At 43.3% G+C, this 13426-nt stretch overlaps 1 protein-coding gene across 7 annotated transcripts in view; it reads right to left on the minus strand.

The window, feature by feature from the left end:
- Positions 1 to 2483: 2483 nt before the first annotated feature.
- The window catches only part of CtBP (C-terminal binding protein), a 35563-nt gene continuing 24620 nt past the window's right edge, over positions 2484 to 13426 (minus strand). For 6 of the 7 annotated variants that reach the window (XM_069334346.1, XM_069334344.1, XM_069334350.1 and 3 more), the window contains exons 11-12: positions 10836 to 11270; positions 2484 to 3078 (exon numbers count right to left, since the gene is read on the minus strand). In XM_069334346.1, coding sequence (XP_069190447.1) covers positions 10879 to 11270 — 392 coding nt within the window. In that variant the 3' untranslated portion in view covers positions 2484 to 3078; positions 10836 to 10878. The remainder of the gene's footprint in view (positions 3079 to 10835; positions 11271 to 13426) is intronic. The other variant, XM_069334345.1, reaches the window with a different exon arrangement.

The following is a 13426-nucleotide window of genomic DNA, read 5'->3' on the forward strand; positions in this document are numbered from 1 at the left end:
TCACCATCTTCACCTGCAGAACATCCTGACATTTAATAAATAAGTATGATGGAAAGTATAAGCTATTTTATAAAATTTATTTTCAAATAAGGTGGAAGATCATATCTTCAGTGGTCTTCCTACATTCTAACTAGAAAACTTAAGGTTTCAGAACAGCTGAGTAGCAAGAACTTCAGATGGCATCATGGAACAAGAGGTAACATTTAACAAATTGGCAAAATATAAAAAAATAAAAAGTATTGGACAGCCAATATTGCATTATGCGTATTCAGTCACAGAGGTGTGAGTGTAGTTTCACTTTACTAAACAGGTCACCTCACAGTCTTGCTTTTGTAATGCTACCAGCTCAAGGGAACCATATCCACATGCATCCTGCTGAATGCTTCACTGCCAGCCGTTCTTTTCCCGCAGAATTTCAAGCGACTTCTTTACATTTTTTTAAATGGACAGATGTCTTAATAGCATATTGCAACAAAATCAAAACCAACCAAAAAAAAAATGACAAAAAAAAAAAAAAAAAGAGAGATTTCACCATCACTTCTCAGGTTCTGTGAGCCTGGGGGCTAATACACACACACACACACACCTCGGAATTAAGCTCCTCAAATTTCAATACGCAATCGAAAAAGAGTTTTGGTCAATTCAAATCTCGGCCCCTTCCCATCACAGCCCCAGAGACAAGAGGTTAACTAGATGGCAACAATACCAGTGTGTGTCTTTTATTGACAACTAAGATGTAGGAACTAACTTTTTTTTTTTTTTTTTTACAAAATCTTTACATATGCACAATATTCCTATGTATTCCTATAGAGGTTCAGTTAGAAATATGACTTTTGCAAAGAATCACAAAAAATAAAATGGTTTCATGATATATTATTTATAGCAAGTGTGATATATGTATATTATATATAATATAAATATAATATTATATAATATATATATATATATACACAGTATATATAAATAAGGTGAGTTTCATAGCAGGACATAACTTGGGGAGTGAATGATGAAAGCTACTCTCTGGCTGCTGCAGTTGTTACCTACAGTCATCTTACAGCCCTTGATTCCTGCTCAACTGTTTGAACAATGAACTGAGTATTTGCCACACGGCTCATTTCCACACTATCTGCTGATGACGACTCACTTTAGTATTACTATGTACACAAAGTCCTTTGATTTTAAGGCTTCCAACTCTTTAATGCCGAATATGACTACGAGTTTCAGGACTTGGCACTGAGCAAAATAAAGTTCTGAAATTGTGTTAAGCTTCTGAATACAAATTTTAAAGCTTTAGAATAAAGTTAGCCATGGAAATATTTGTAGTCCGAGTGAGGTTCCACCCGTGCGGGGACGACTGCACTATGTGATGTTACTTAACAACTTTACTTGAAAATGTATCTGTAACAAATAACCAAAGTCGGGTGCTACTTATTGTACGACAAGACAACAATACTGAGGAAACTCAATATTTAAACTCTCTCCCTTTATAATTACTTAACAATGGTAATATCCCGACGCCATTCACACGCGCGCACGCTGTCACATTCACAGACCAAGCTCAAGAATGGACATTTCTACCTGCTGGTCACAAGACCCGCTGCGGCATTTGACCTTTAAAACCCGAGTTTGTGTTCTGGCGATGCTGGACAGGTGTGAACATCACCACCACATGACAGCTTGCTGCTCAAAACTTTCCAGTCTCATCTTCTAAGGAACAAAATCATTCAACTGATAACATCACAAAAATACAAATTATAAAAAATTTCTTAGGATTAACAATCTATCCTTGATTGAAAAAAAATATAGTTATCAAATAATAATTGTGAAAATTTAATTCACAATTTTTTTCATGACTCCTATCATTCATTCATTCATATTGTGTGTGTGTGTGTGTATGTGTGTATGTGTGTATGTGTGTGTGTGTGTGTGTGTGTGTGTGTGTGTGTGTGTGTGTGTGTGTGTGTGTGTGTGTGTGTGTGTGTGCGCGCATGTGAGTGTGTGTCTGTGTGTATATACTATTATATATATATATTATATATACTATTATATATATATACATTATAAGAGGATTATATATATATATATATATATATATATATATATATATATATATATATTATATATATATATATATATATATATATATATATATATATATATATATATATATATATATATATATATATATATATATATATATATATGTATGTATATATATATACACATATATCATACATACATATATATGTCACACACACACACACACACACCTACTGTATATGAATATACACACACATACATACATATATACAAGTATGATGGGTATTGCAAGGTTCCCTGTTGATAACACGAGGAAGATATCTCCAAGATATCTATTCATCAGCCAGATATACTTAGGTAATGTTGTTGAGCTTCATGTCTGCATGAAGAACAGAACACACATTACATAGTTTCTGAAGAAAAAGGAGAATCACTAAGTAATCGTGTTACTTGGATCAATTTTCTTTTTTTTTTTACATTCGTAAGTAAACGACACTGATGATATTTAATCCCATCCGTCTTCCGAACAGGGAAGCCTAAGACCTAAAAATCTCTCCATTTTAGGATTCAATATTTTCATTACATACATTATAAGAGGATTGGAACCTGAGTTACACTATCTTGCCCTATTACAGGAGATGGCCTGTAGTAGCTAATATGGCCCCTTATCTATCTTGACTGGAAAAATAAAGTTAAAAAAAAAATTAACACAAAAAAATAACAAGCAGTGCCATGTTTTGATCCAATGACTTTCCAACACCTGGGCTGTACATAGTCTCGTGCTCAAGACGTCTCAGTCTCTCACTGTCACGACCTCAAACCATCAGCGTCCATTAGCACTTCACGAGGTGTGAGAGACTTCGTCCTTAAAACATCAAGGAACGTGGGAGGGAGGGGTGAGGTGAAGGGGAAGGAGGGCAAATTTGTACATAGACTTTGCACGATCTATGGGCGTCTCTTCGCCCAAGTAGTGTAGCAGCCATCTGCGATTATGTTGACTCAGCTTTCATGGTGGAATGACTCTTGGCTTGTGGTCACCTAAAGAATGAAATCAATCAGAATTAGGCTCAGACATAAATTACAGCATTTAAACATTATTTTTTAAATTGATAAGTATTGAAATAAACTAATACCTTTACTACCCATTATTCACTGTGAATTGTGTCGATTTATATATATATATATATAAAGTTCCATGTCCTCATATATATATTATATAATTGTGTGTGTGTGTGTTTGTGTAATTACCTAAGTCTAGTTACAGGATGAGAGCTACACTCGTGGTGTCCCGTCTTCCCAGCACTCTGTCATATAACGCTTTGAAACTACTGACGGTCTTGGCCTCCACCACCTTCTCACCTAACTTGTTCCAACCGTCTACCACTCTGTTTGCGAAAGTGAATTTTCTTGTACTATATTTCTTCGGCATCTTTGTTTAGTTAATTTAAATCTATGACCTCTGTTTGTACTTGAAGTTCCAGGTCTCAGGAACTCTTCCCTATTGATTTTATCAATTCCTGTTACTATTTTGTATGTAGTGATCATATCACCTCTTTCTTCCGTCTTCTAGATTTGGCATATTTAATGCCTCTAACCTCTCCTCGTAGCTCTTGCCCTTCAGTTCTGGGAGCCACTTAGTAGCATGTCTTTTTACACGATTTAGTTTTTATTATTTTTTTTTTTCAATATTTTCACAATTACACTTGCCAATGATACAGGTCTATAATTAAGAGGGGGTCTTCCCTGCTGCCACTTTTGTAGATTGGAGCTAGGTTAGCCTTTCTCCACACTTCTGCTATGACTCCTGTACACAGGGATGCCTGAAAGATCAGGTGAAGTGGAATGCTGAGCTCAGATGCACATTTTCTCAGAACCCATGGTGAAACTTCATCTGGACCAACTGCTTTGTTCTTACTTAGCTACTTTAGCATATTTTCCACTTCATCTCTAGACACCTCTATCCGCTCTATGTTGTTCTCTGGAATTCTTATTGTGTCTGGTTCTCTGAAGATTTCATTTTGTACAAACACACTTTGGAACTTTTCGTTTAATGTTTCACACATTTTCTTTTCATTTTGCGTGAATCTGTTTCCCATTTTCAACCTCTGGATATTATCCTTTACCTGCAATTTGTTGTTTATGAATTTGTAGAATAGGCCTGGTTCTGTTTTACATTTATCCGCTATCCCTTTTTCAAAATTTCTTTCTGCCTCTCTCCTTACTGCCGTATAGTTGTTTCTCGCATCTTTGTATCGCTGGTATGTTTGGGGGTTTGGCCTCTTCCTATATTGATTCCATTTTTGTGTCTTTTGGTCTCTGGCTCTCTCACAATTTCTGTTGAACCAATCCTATTTTCTGACCCTGCATCTCTGTTTTGGTAATTAATTACCTAAGTGTAATTACCTAAGTGTAATTACCTAAGTGTAGTTACAGGATGAGAGCTACGCTCGTGGTGTCCCGTCTTCCCAGCACTCTTTGTCATATAACGCTTTGAAACTACTGACGGTCTTGGCCTCCACCGTTACAGCAATTTAAAAAATATTACTCATATATTCAGTACATTATTTACACTATAGCAGCAGCACAGATAAGCACCACCACCTGGTATGAATGTTTGTGTGCCTTCATCATATATTTTGCAAAATTTGGCATACATTTCATTTACTTCCCTTCCTAGCAACAAGTCTGTCCAATTGCACTCACTAAAATTTTTTAGAAGTTCCCTATAGTGACGTCTTTTTAAATCGAGTTTATCAACTGTTTCAATGTCCCAAGTTTCTTCTATATGATATCTTGAAGCATATTTAATGTCTAACAGGACATGATCACTCTTTCCTAAGGGAGGAAGGTACTGGATGTCAATTATATCTTCTTTCCTAGTGAATACTAGATCCAGTACTGACGGTACATCTCCTTCCCTCATTCTTGTGGCCTGCTTGATGGGTTAATACAAGAATGACTCCAAAATGAGGTTCACAAATCTACATGTCCTAAAGTCCTCAGTTCTTGCTTCATAGGCCTCCCAGTCTATTGTTTTAAAGTCGAAGTCCCCCAGAATCAACAGTCATGATTTATCTTTATTTGCTTGTGCAATAATCTCTCTCATGACCATTATGAGGCCCTCTCGTTTGTCATCCAGTTCTTCCTTTGTCCATGTGATGCTTGCTGGTGGGCTGGGGTTCTGGGAGTTGTTCTACTCCCAAAGCCTGGCCAGGGCTAGGCTTGACTTGGTCCAACACGCTGTTGCTTAGAGTGGCCCAAAGGCCCAGATATCCACTACAGCCCAGTTGGTCTGGCACTTGCAGAAAACTGTCCAGTTTTTTCTTGAACACTTCCAATTTTGTTATGGGAATATTTCTTATATTTGTCGGGAGGATGTTGAACAACTGTGGACCTCTGATGTTCATACAGTGTTCTCTGTCTATATGGCATCCTCTACTCTTCCTTGGTTCTATTCAACATTTCCTTTCATATCGTTCACTCCAGTATGTTGTTATTTTACTGAAAACATTTGATGTTCTGAAAGCAGAAGAATTACACTATGTTTTGCCTTAGACATTAAGAGGTAGCAGATATACTGTGGCAATTATAATTATAGAAAACAGTACTCTAGGTGAGTAACATTTTAAAATGAGGACAGCTTGAAACACTTGAGATTGAAGGCGAGGGGCAACTGTTGGAACAGTTATCTTTCCCTGGCACCAGTTGAAAGCATATTTCCAAGAGGATTAAGGTTTAGTATGAAAATGGAAAACAGAGACAATAAGTGCAGTTGGATAGGGGCATCATCTCCAGTGTGATAACAAGCTTATATTAGGGAAAACAGTTAGCCATAGAGTTTTACCCCAAGAAGAAACTGGAATAACCCTACAGACAACCTGAGAGACACGAGTCCTGGAACAGGGAACCAGGCTAACCGGATCTACCCAGAGCACGTCCACAAGGTCAAGTAGCGACGCAAAGCCACAACCGGACACAAAACACGATGCACCTCCGGCAAAACTAGCCAAGCATCAACAACCCATGGATAGCTCCAGAAACCAGCCATCTCATTCTTTGCCAGAAAAGGTGGCTAAAAACGAACAAAATGAACCCCAGGACCAAAAAGAGCAAAAACCACTGCATCAGACAAGAGCATGAAGCTTCCCCCACCCGACTATCAGAGGCTGAAGCCAAAAATAACAAGGCCTTCAAAAAAACAATTCCGGACTGAAGGGGCCACTATAAACCAAAGAGAGGAAAGAAATGAGAACACCCAGTCCAAAGACCGAAGCACGGAAGAGTAAGCCAAACCAGTGAGGTACTGTACCTCTCCGGCCCAACCTGCTGAAAGAGGCAGAGCCGTGGAAAAATGCTCGGGTTCAGACACCCGAGCACCTGAAACCAATGCTAGGCTGGCCACCATGCGACCAGGAGAACCAATCTCCCCTAATAGGATTCAAGCCGAGCCAAAACCGGAAGCAACAGCTGGACCGGGGGATAAAGGTACAGGTACCGTCACCTCGACCAGCCCTGACAGAAAGCGTATAATGGGAGACGCCGTGGCTACACCGACATGAAGAAGGCCACCTTTAGGCTCCAAAACATCTGACAAAGCCAAAGGAAGGAAGAGGCATCGACCGTCCACTCATTGGAAAGAGGAATGAAGCAAGACAGGCCAACCGCCAGGACGTTGGAAACCCCCCAAATGTGAATGGTGCGAAGAGCTAAACCCAGAGAACTCGGCATAAGAGCCACCTGAAGTGACCAGTTCCAGAGCCACGGACTGCAGAAACCCCAGTTTAGACAATGAGCCACAGGGGAGCAGTCCCAATGGAGCCAGATCACAGAGCCCCGAGCTAAATAAAATCCACCACAGTACCTGTCACACAGCCGCAAACTCCCGCACTTTGCTGTGAGCCCAACAGAAGGACAGCCCAACGCTCCTGTCTAGCCTGGTGAGCACTGGTCACAAAACCCCAGCCAAGAGACGAGGCTTCAAAGAACATATCGAGTAAGGGAAGGGGAAGGCATCATGGCACCAAACCCCGAAAAACCCAAAGAGGAAGCCGGAGACACAGCAACCGACACAAGGACCCCAGAGGTTGAACCCACCAATCACGAGAGTGGCGAAAGGGCCTGCCCCGGGGATATCAGAACAGCCTTCGAAGCAAATCCCTGCCCAGCGGAAATATCAGCAAGGCAATGTTCAGGCTCCCGCACAGCTGCTCGAGCAACTGCTGAGTGAGGTCCGGGTTCCCCCTCCCTGAAGACAGCAGACGACGGGACTGCAGCCGGAGCAAAGTCACAGGAGGCAGAGAAACGGACATAGTCTCAGAATCCTACATGAGGTACAGCCAAGTCCGAACCAGGGACGGAACCAGATGGGACTTCCGCCAATTCACCAGGAACGCAAACCTGGCAATCTGGGAAAGAGCCAAAGCCCTGGCTAGAAGACATGCCAGACATGCAGACCAGCTGGGAGCCCACTCCAACCAGTCATTGAGGTAGGCCAGAACCTGAATACCTAGGAGATGAAATGGGCCACAACAAGCCTGGTTAAACATATGAATACATGAGGTGCCAGATTCAGACCGAATGGAAGGCAACAAAAGCAGTAAGCCTGATGCCCGGCCACGAAACCTAACCAATCCCTGAACCCCGGATGAATAGGAACGTGCCAATAAGCGTCCTTGAGGTCCAGGGAAATCATTCAAGTGCCCGACTCGAGAAGCCGGACCTGGGACAACATATTCATCCAAAAGGAGGGACAAGGATTTCAACAGTTCAGATGGGACAAGTCTAGAATGAACTGAAGATCTGCACAGTCCCATTTCGGAACCGGAAACAAGTGGGAAATCGACTTGAAGGACTAATCGTTTTGACCACGCCCAAGCGAACCCACTCCAAGATTACCAAACAAAGACGTGGGGAAGAAGACTGCCCTACCAGTCCCGAACCCTCGACATGAGGAGAAGCCACCCAACGCCACCAAACACCAAAAGAGACAACTAGAAAAGCTCACAATTCGTGGGACCAATCATGGACAAACAGAGCCAGCCTCCCCCCCCCATCACCCCTCGAAAGGGCCGATATGACCTCCGAGAAGCAAACTTCTGAACAGAAGGACCACTGTGCCAACCCGACAAAAAAAGCCCCGGAGGACATACTGGCTCATAAACTGGCACCAAAAGCCCACCTCTACCTACCGAAACCCAAGCCTTGACACGACCACCATGAAAGGAGTGATAACACCCCCCCCCCCCCTCCTGGGAGCACCAACAAATTGCAAATGGGGAAAAGCCACTGATAGAAACTGAGCAACACAGTCCTCTAGGAATAACGGGGGACAGAACGGAGATGAAGACTGCAAAGCCAGAGCCCCAAGCTAAATCCAAAGAGTGAGGACGGCTGTCGACACACTAAACGAGGTAAAAAAAAACATAGATATCCCCTCCCGGAGGATTGGCACAAACAGCTTCAGTAGGGCAGCCAACGCCTAAGCAGCTGAACTCAGAACCCCAGCTGAAGGCCCCCACTCAATGCCTCCACATCCTCCGAAAGCCAGTCTGAGGACAGCTCCAGAAGACCGAAAAAGCACAAGACCGAAGCCAAATGACCGCGAGTTTGATAGTCATCCGCCGCCAGGGCAGCCAACAGAGGGAATCTGAGCATGTAACTGCACCAGACCCACATCACAAGAACGCATAGGGGCAAAGAGGCACTCATTGAGAGGATCTCCAGCAAACCCCCCAAAAAACACCTGCAACACCAAAGAAACCGACCACCACTCAAGGGTGCGGGTTCGACAAAACCTGCGCCAAGCTCCAAAAGAGTAAGAGGGCAATCCGCCAGCCAGAAAGACTCCGGAACCACGTACCGCACCCAATACAGGAGACGGATCCATTATAGAGGCATAAACTAGGTCTCGCAGGAGGTAAGCACCAAAGGCCTTCCAAATCTACGTCAGGGGCAGCTCTGGGGCTTCCAAATCTACGTCAGGGGCAGCTCTGGGGCTTCCAACCGGGCTCGTTGCAACAAAGAATATGTAAATTGCAATGAAGCCACTGCTTGACTTTTCAATCGAGCTCGTTGCAAGAGAATATGTAGCATGCAATGAAGCCGCTGCTTGACCCCCTAACATCTTCGGGCAAGGAATGGGTAAAGTGAATAGCAAGCTGAGAATAAATCCCACAAGACTCAGGGTCACCGACTCAACAGGCAGCATAATGGAGGCAGGACGGATGATTGTCACCACGAGGCACAGGCAACGAACAACCTTCAGCATCGCACAAGGCGAGACAGGGCACAGAAATCCATAGTACCTCCAAGCCCAACTGGGTTTTCCAGGACCCGTAAGGTACATTAGCCCTACGGGAAGCCCAAGCACTGGGGCTAGCCAAGCCTGTAAGCCCTGTCTGTTGCAGGCAAACAGACAACCAGAAGTCGCCATGAAACCTCGAGGCAGCAAAGGAGGCCTACCAACACAACCTAGGCAGGCCTAATGGACAGTTAGGCAGACTTCCTCTGCCAAAATCAAGCAAATACATTAAAAACAAAACAAAAAACCCCAAAGCAACACACAAACAAACCGGTCCCCAGAGAATTGTTGACCACAACTGTAAGCAGGCCATGCCAGCAGCAGTGCGCCCCACCCAACAAAAACCCACTCCCAAACTCTCACAAGTTGAGCCTGGCCTCGGGCCGGGCATGGGGAGTAGAACTCCCAGAACCCCATCAAGCAGGTATCAAGCAAATATCCCTACCCGGGGCAAGACAGGAAGCCCAAGACCCCCCGACATACCCCAAGGACAACAACAACAAGTGACAAAGCCCTCAAGCGGGAGCGAGACCCGAACATTCCTGGGAAGATAACCCTGAAATGCAAGGGAAGTATTTACCGAGCACCTAGGTAAGGTAGCCCTAGGCGCATGCAGCCCAGCATACAGAAAACACCTGGCCACCACTCCACACAGCTGGCAAAGCCGCAAACGCAAAAGTCAGTCAGGAAAGCGAGGCCAGAGGAAACTTGTTGACACCAGGCACATCAGTCACGAACTGGGAGGTGAGCTGCCGGCTCGCATTAACGGGCTACCCCTTTTTCCCTTTCGGGGGTGGGGGGGGGGGGGAGGCACTAATGAGCAGGCACGCTGGTTGGATGATGATTTGCTTGTTTATTTTTTCTCTTATCTTTTTTTTTTTGGGGGGGGGGGGGAGTTCTTTGTGTCTGTTCAGACATAGGTTGCAATTTTAACCAATCGAGGGTTTGTATTGCTTAACCTACCTTTCTGGGGGTATTTCCCAGTCAATGGCAGACATGACAATACTCTAAATGTAGTGTTCATATGGCCATTGCTCCCTGCACCTCTCAGAGAGGGGCCAGGTTATGGCTTGTGGTCCCTGGTAGGCATGACAACTACCGGGACTGATGACACTAAACTAATATGGCACACGTCACTTTGGATAGCTTCAGGATGCCGACGGGGCTCCCCATAGTGTACACGCTTGCTGTGTGCCAGTAATTGTATAATGCAATGAACTTTATAATTGGGGACCTGTACTTCCTAGGCTGTAAGAACAGCTCATATTTAGCTACTGTCAAAGCCTTTTATAACTTCATATCACATGTTTACAAGGATGCAGCAACTGTGGCTTTACATATATCACTAAACTCCTCCACTTCACAGGAGCACTATTCTACCATACAAGTTACTTTAAAAAATATAACTGAAATAGCAATGTCAAGACACCTAAATATACTGATTACTTACAAAGTCAGAATGTACGGAGAAACTAAATAAAATGGTGCTACTCACAGCGGAGGGTTGGTAGTTGTAATGAAGGTGGAGGCAGTATGTGTTATGGAGAAGTGGAATCTCGAGGTCCGGGTGGGCCAGGAGGCCCAGTCTGTGGAGAAGCTCTTCCACTGACTGGGACATTAGGAGGCATATGTGGAGGTGGTGGTATCCCAGCCCCAACATGGCTGGTTGGAGGGGGACCAGTGGGCACAGAGTCGTGTGTCGTAGAATGAACCGGCACATAATATGGAGCAGTGCCATTGACTCCACTTTCGCTGTAGTTGCTCATAAAATACTCTTTGTTGACACAGTTGCGTAAAGCTTCGGGTATGCGGCCTATTATTGCACGACGTATTTCACTGGCGGCCATTTCTCGTAATTCATTACTCGAGGCGTCCGAATAATATGCTGCATGTGGAGTACAAATAAGATTTGGTGCATCCTTCAGTGGTCCTGTAAACAATATTAAACAGTGACATTAATTCAACAGTCTCCAAGTACTGTACTGTATTACATACTATCTAGAGGCTGAAATGAAAATCAAATGCTCATTATAAACCTCACATTGCTTTCAATCTTCTGCATACAAACTTGGAAGCATTTTCTTACACTGATGTGGACATACACACATACTAACAAGGTAAATGCATTACGCACCCAATGCCTACATCTTCGGCTGCAAGATACTGCACACTATACATAGAAAATATAGTGACTAATGCAAGTATGAAGTTCCCACCAAGCCATTGAAGGCATGGAAGAAATATAAGGAATACAATATGAATGTCAACAGGAAGGGACCAAGGAGAACCAGAGCCAAATGAGAGAGACGAAGGAATGTATCTTTGAGACCAACACAAGAGTTACACTACAAGAGCAGTACCAGCTGCAGCACAGTCAAGAGTTACACTACAAGAGCAGTACCAGCTGCAGCACAGTCAAGAGTTACACTACAAGAGCAGTACCAGCTGCAGCACAGTCAAGAGTTACACTACAAGAGCAGTACGAGCTGCAGCACAGTCAAATGAGGGTGAAAAAACTAAAAATCACATTTTTAATCACAAGATACAGAGAGAGGAATAAAACCCTAAAGAAAACTGACAGATGTGCGAGGAACTCTGTGAACAGCACAAGCAGACGCTGAGTAAGCCACAGACAGAACGAGTAGATGCTGGGTAAGCCACAGACAGCATGAGGGTTGATGCTGGGTAAGCCACAGACAGCATGAGGGGGGATGCTGAGTAAGCCACAGACAGCATGAGGGGGGATGCTGAGTAAGCCACAGACAGCATGGGGGGGATGTTCAGTAAGCCACAGACATTATAAGAGGATACAGAGTAAGCCACAGACAGTATGATACCTGCTTGATGGGGTTCTGGGAGTTCTTTTACTCCCCAAGATCGGCCCGAGGCCAGGCTTGACTTGTGAGTGTTTGGTCCACCAGGCTGTTGTTTGGAGCGGCCCGCAGGCCCTCATATCCACCACAGCCCGGTTGGTCCGGCACTCATTGAAGCAAACTATCTAGTTTTCTCTTGAAGATATCCACGGTTGTTCCAGGAATATTTCTTATGCTCGCTGGGAGGATGTTGAACAATCGCGGGCCTCTGATGTTTATACAGTGTTCTCTGATTGTGGCTATGGCACCCCTGCTCTTCACTGGTTCCATTCTGCATTTTCTTCCATATCGTTCACTCCAGTATGTTGTTATTTTACTGTGTAGATTTGGTACCTGGCCCTCCAGTATTTTCCACGTGTATATTATTTGATATCTCTCTCGTCTCCTTTCTAATGAGTACATTTGGAAAGCTTCGAGTCGATTCCAGTAATTTAGGTGCTTCATCGTATCTATGTATGCCGTATATGTTCTTCATACTCCCTCTATTTCAGCAATCTCTCTTGCTCTGAATGGGGGAGTGAGTAATGAGCAGTACTCAAGACAGGACAGCCAAAGTGATTTGAAGAGTACAACCATTGTGATGGGATCCCTGGATTTGAAAGTTCTCGTAATCCATCCTATCATTTTTCTGGTTGATGCAATATTTGCTTGGTTATGCTCCCTAAACGTTAGGTCATCAGATATCATTATTCCCAAATACTTTACATGTTGCTTTCCTATTATGGGCAAATTTGACTGCGTTTTGTACCCTGTATTATGTTTAAGTTCTCATTTTTACCGTATCTGAGAACCTGGAATTTATCGCTGTTAAACATCATGTTATTTAAACATCATGTACAGTACCTGGAATTTATCACTTTTAAACTTCATGTTATTTTCTATTGCCCAGTCAAAAACTTTATTAATAACTGCTTGAAGTTTTTCAATGTCTTCAGCAGAGGTAATTTTCATGCTGATTATTGTATCATCTGCAAAGAACGATACAAAGCTGTGACTTGTATTTTTTTCTATATCTGATATGAGAATAAGGAAAAGCAGTGGTGCAGGGATTGTACCTTGAGGTACAGAGTTTTTAACTGCGCTTGGACTCTATTTTAAATGGTTGACTGTTACTCTGTGTTCTGTTCGACAGAAAACTGAGTATCCAGCGTCCTACTTTACCGGTTATTTCCATTGATCTCATTTTGTGTTATCATTCCATGGTCACATTTAT

The sequence above is a fragment of the Procambarus clarkii genome, chromosome 31 (genome assembly GCF_040958095.1).
Source record: "Procambarus clarkii isolate CNS0578487 chromosome 31, FALCON_Pclarkii_2.0, whole genome shotgun sequence".
NCBI classification, from domain to species: Eukaryota; Metazoa; Arthropoda; class Malacostraca; order Decapoda; family Cambaridae; genus Procambarus; species Procambarus clarkii.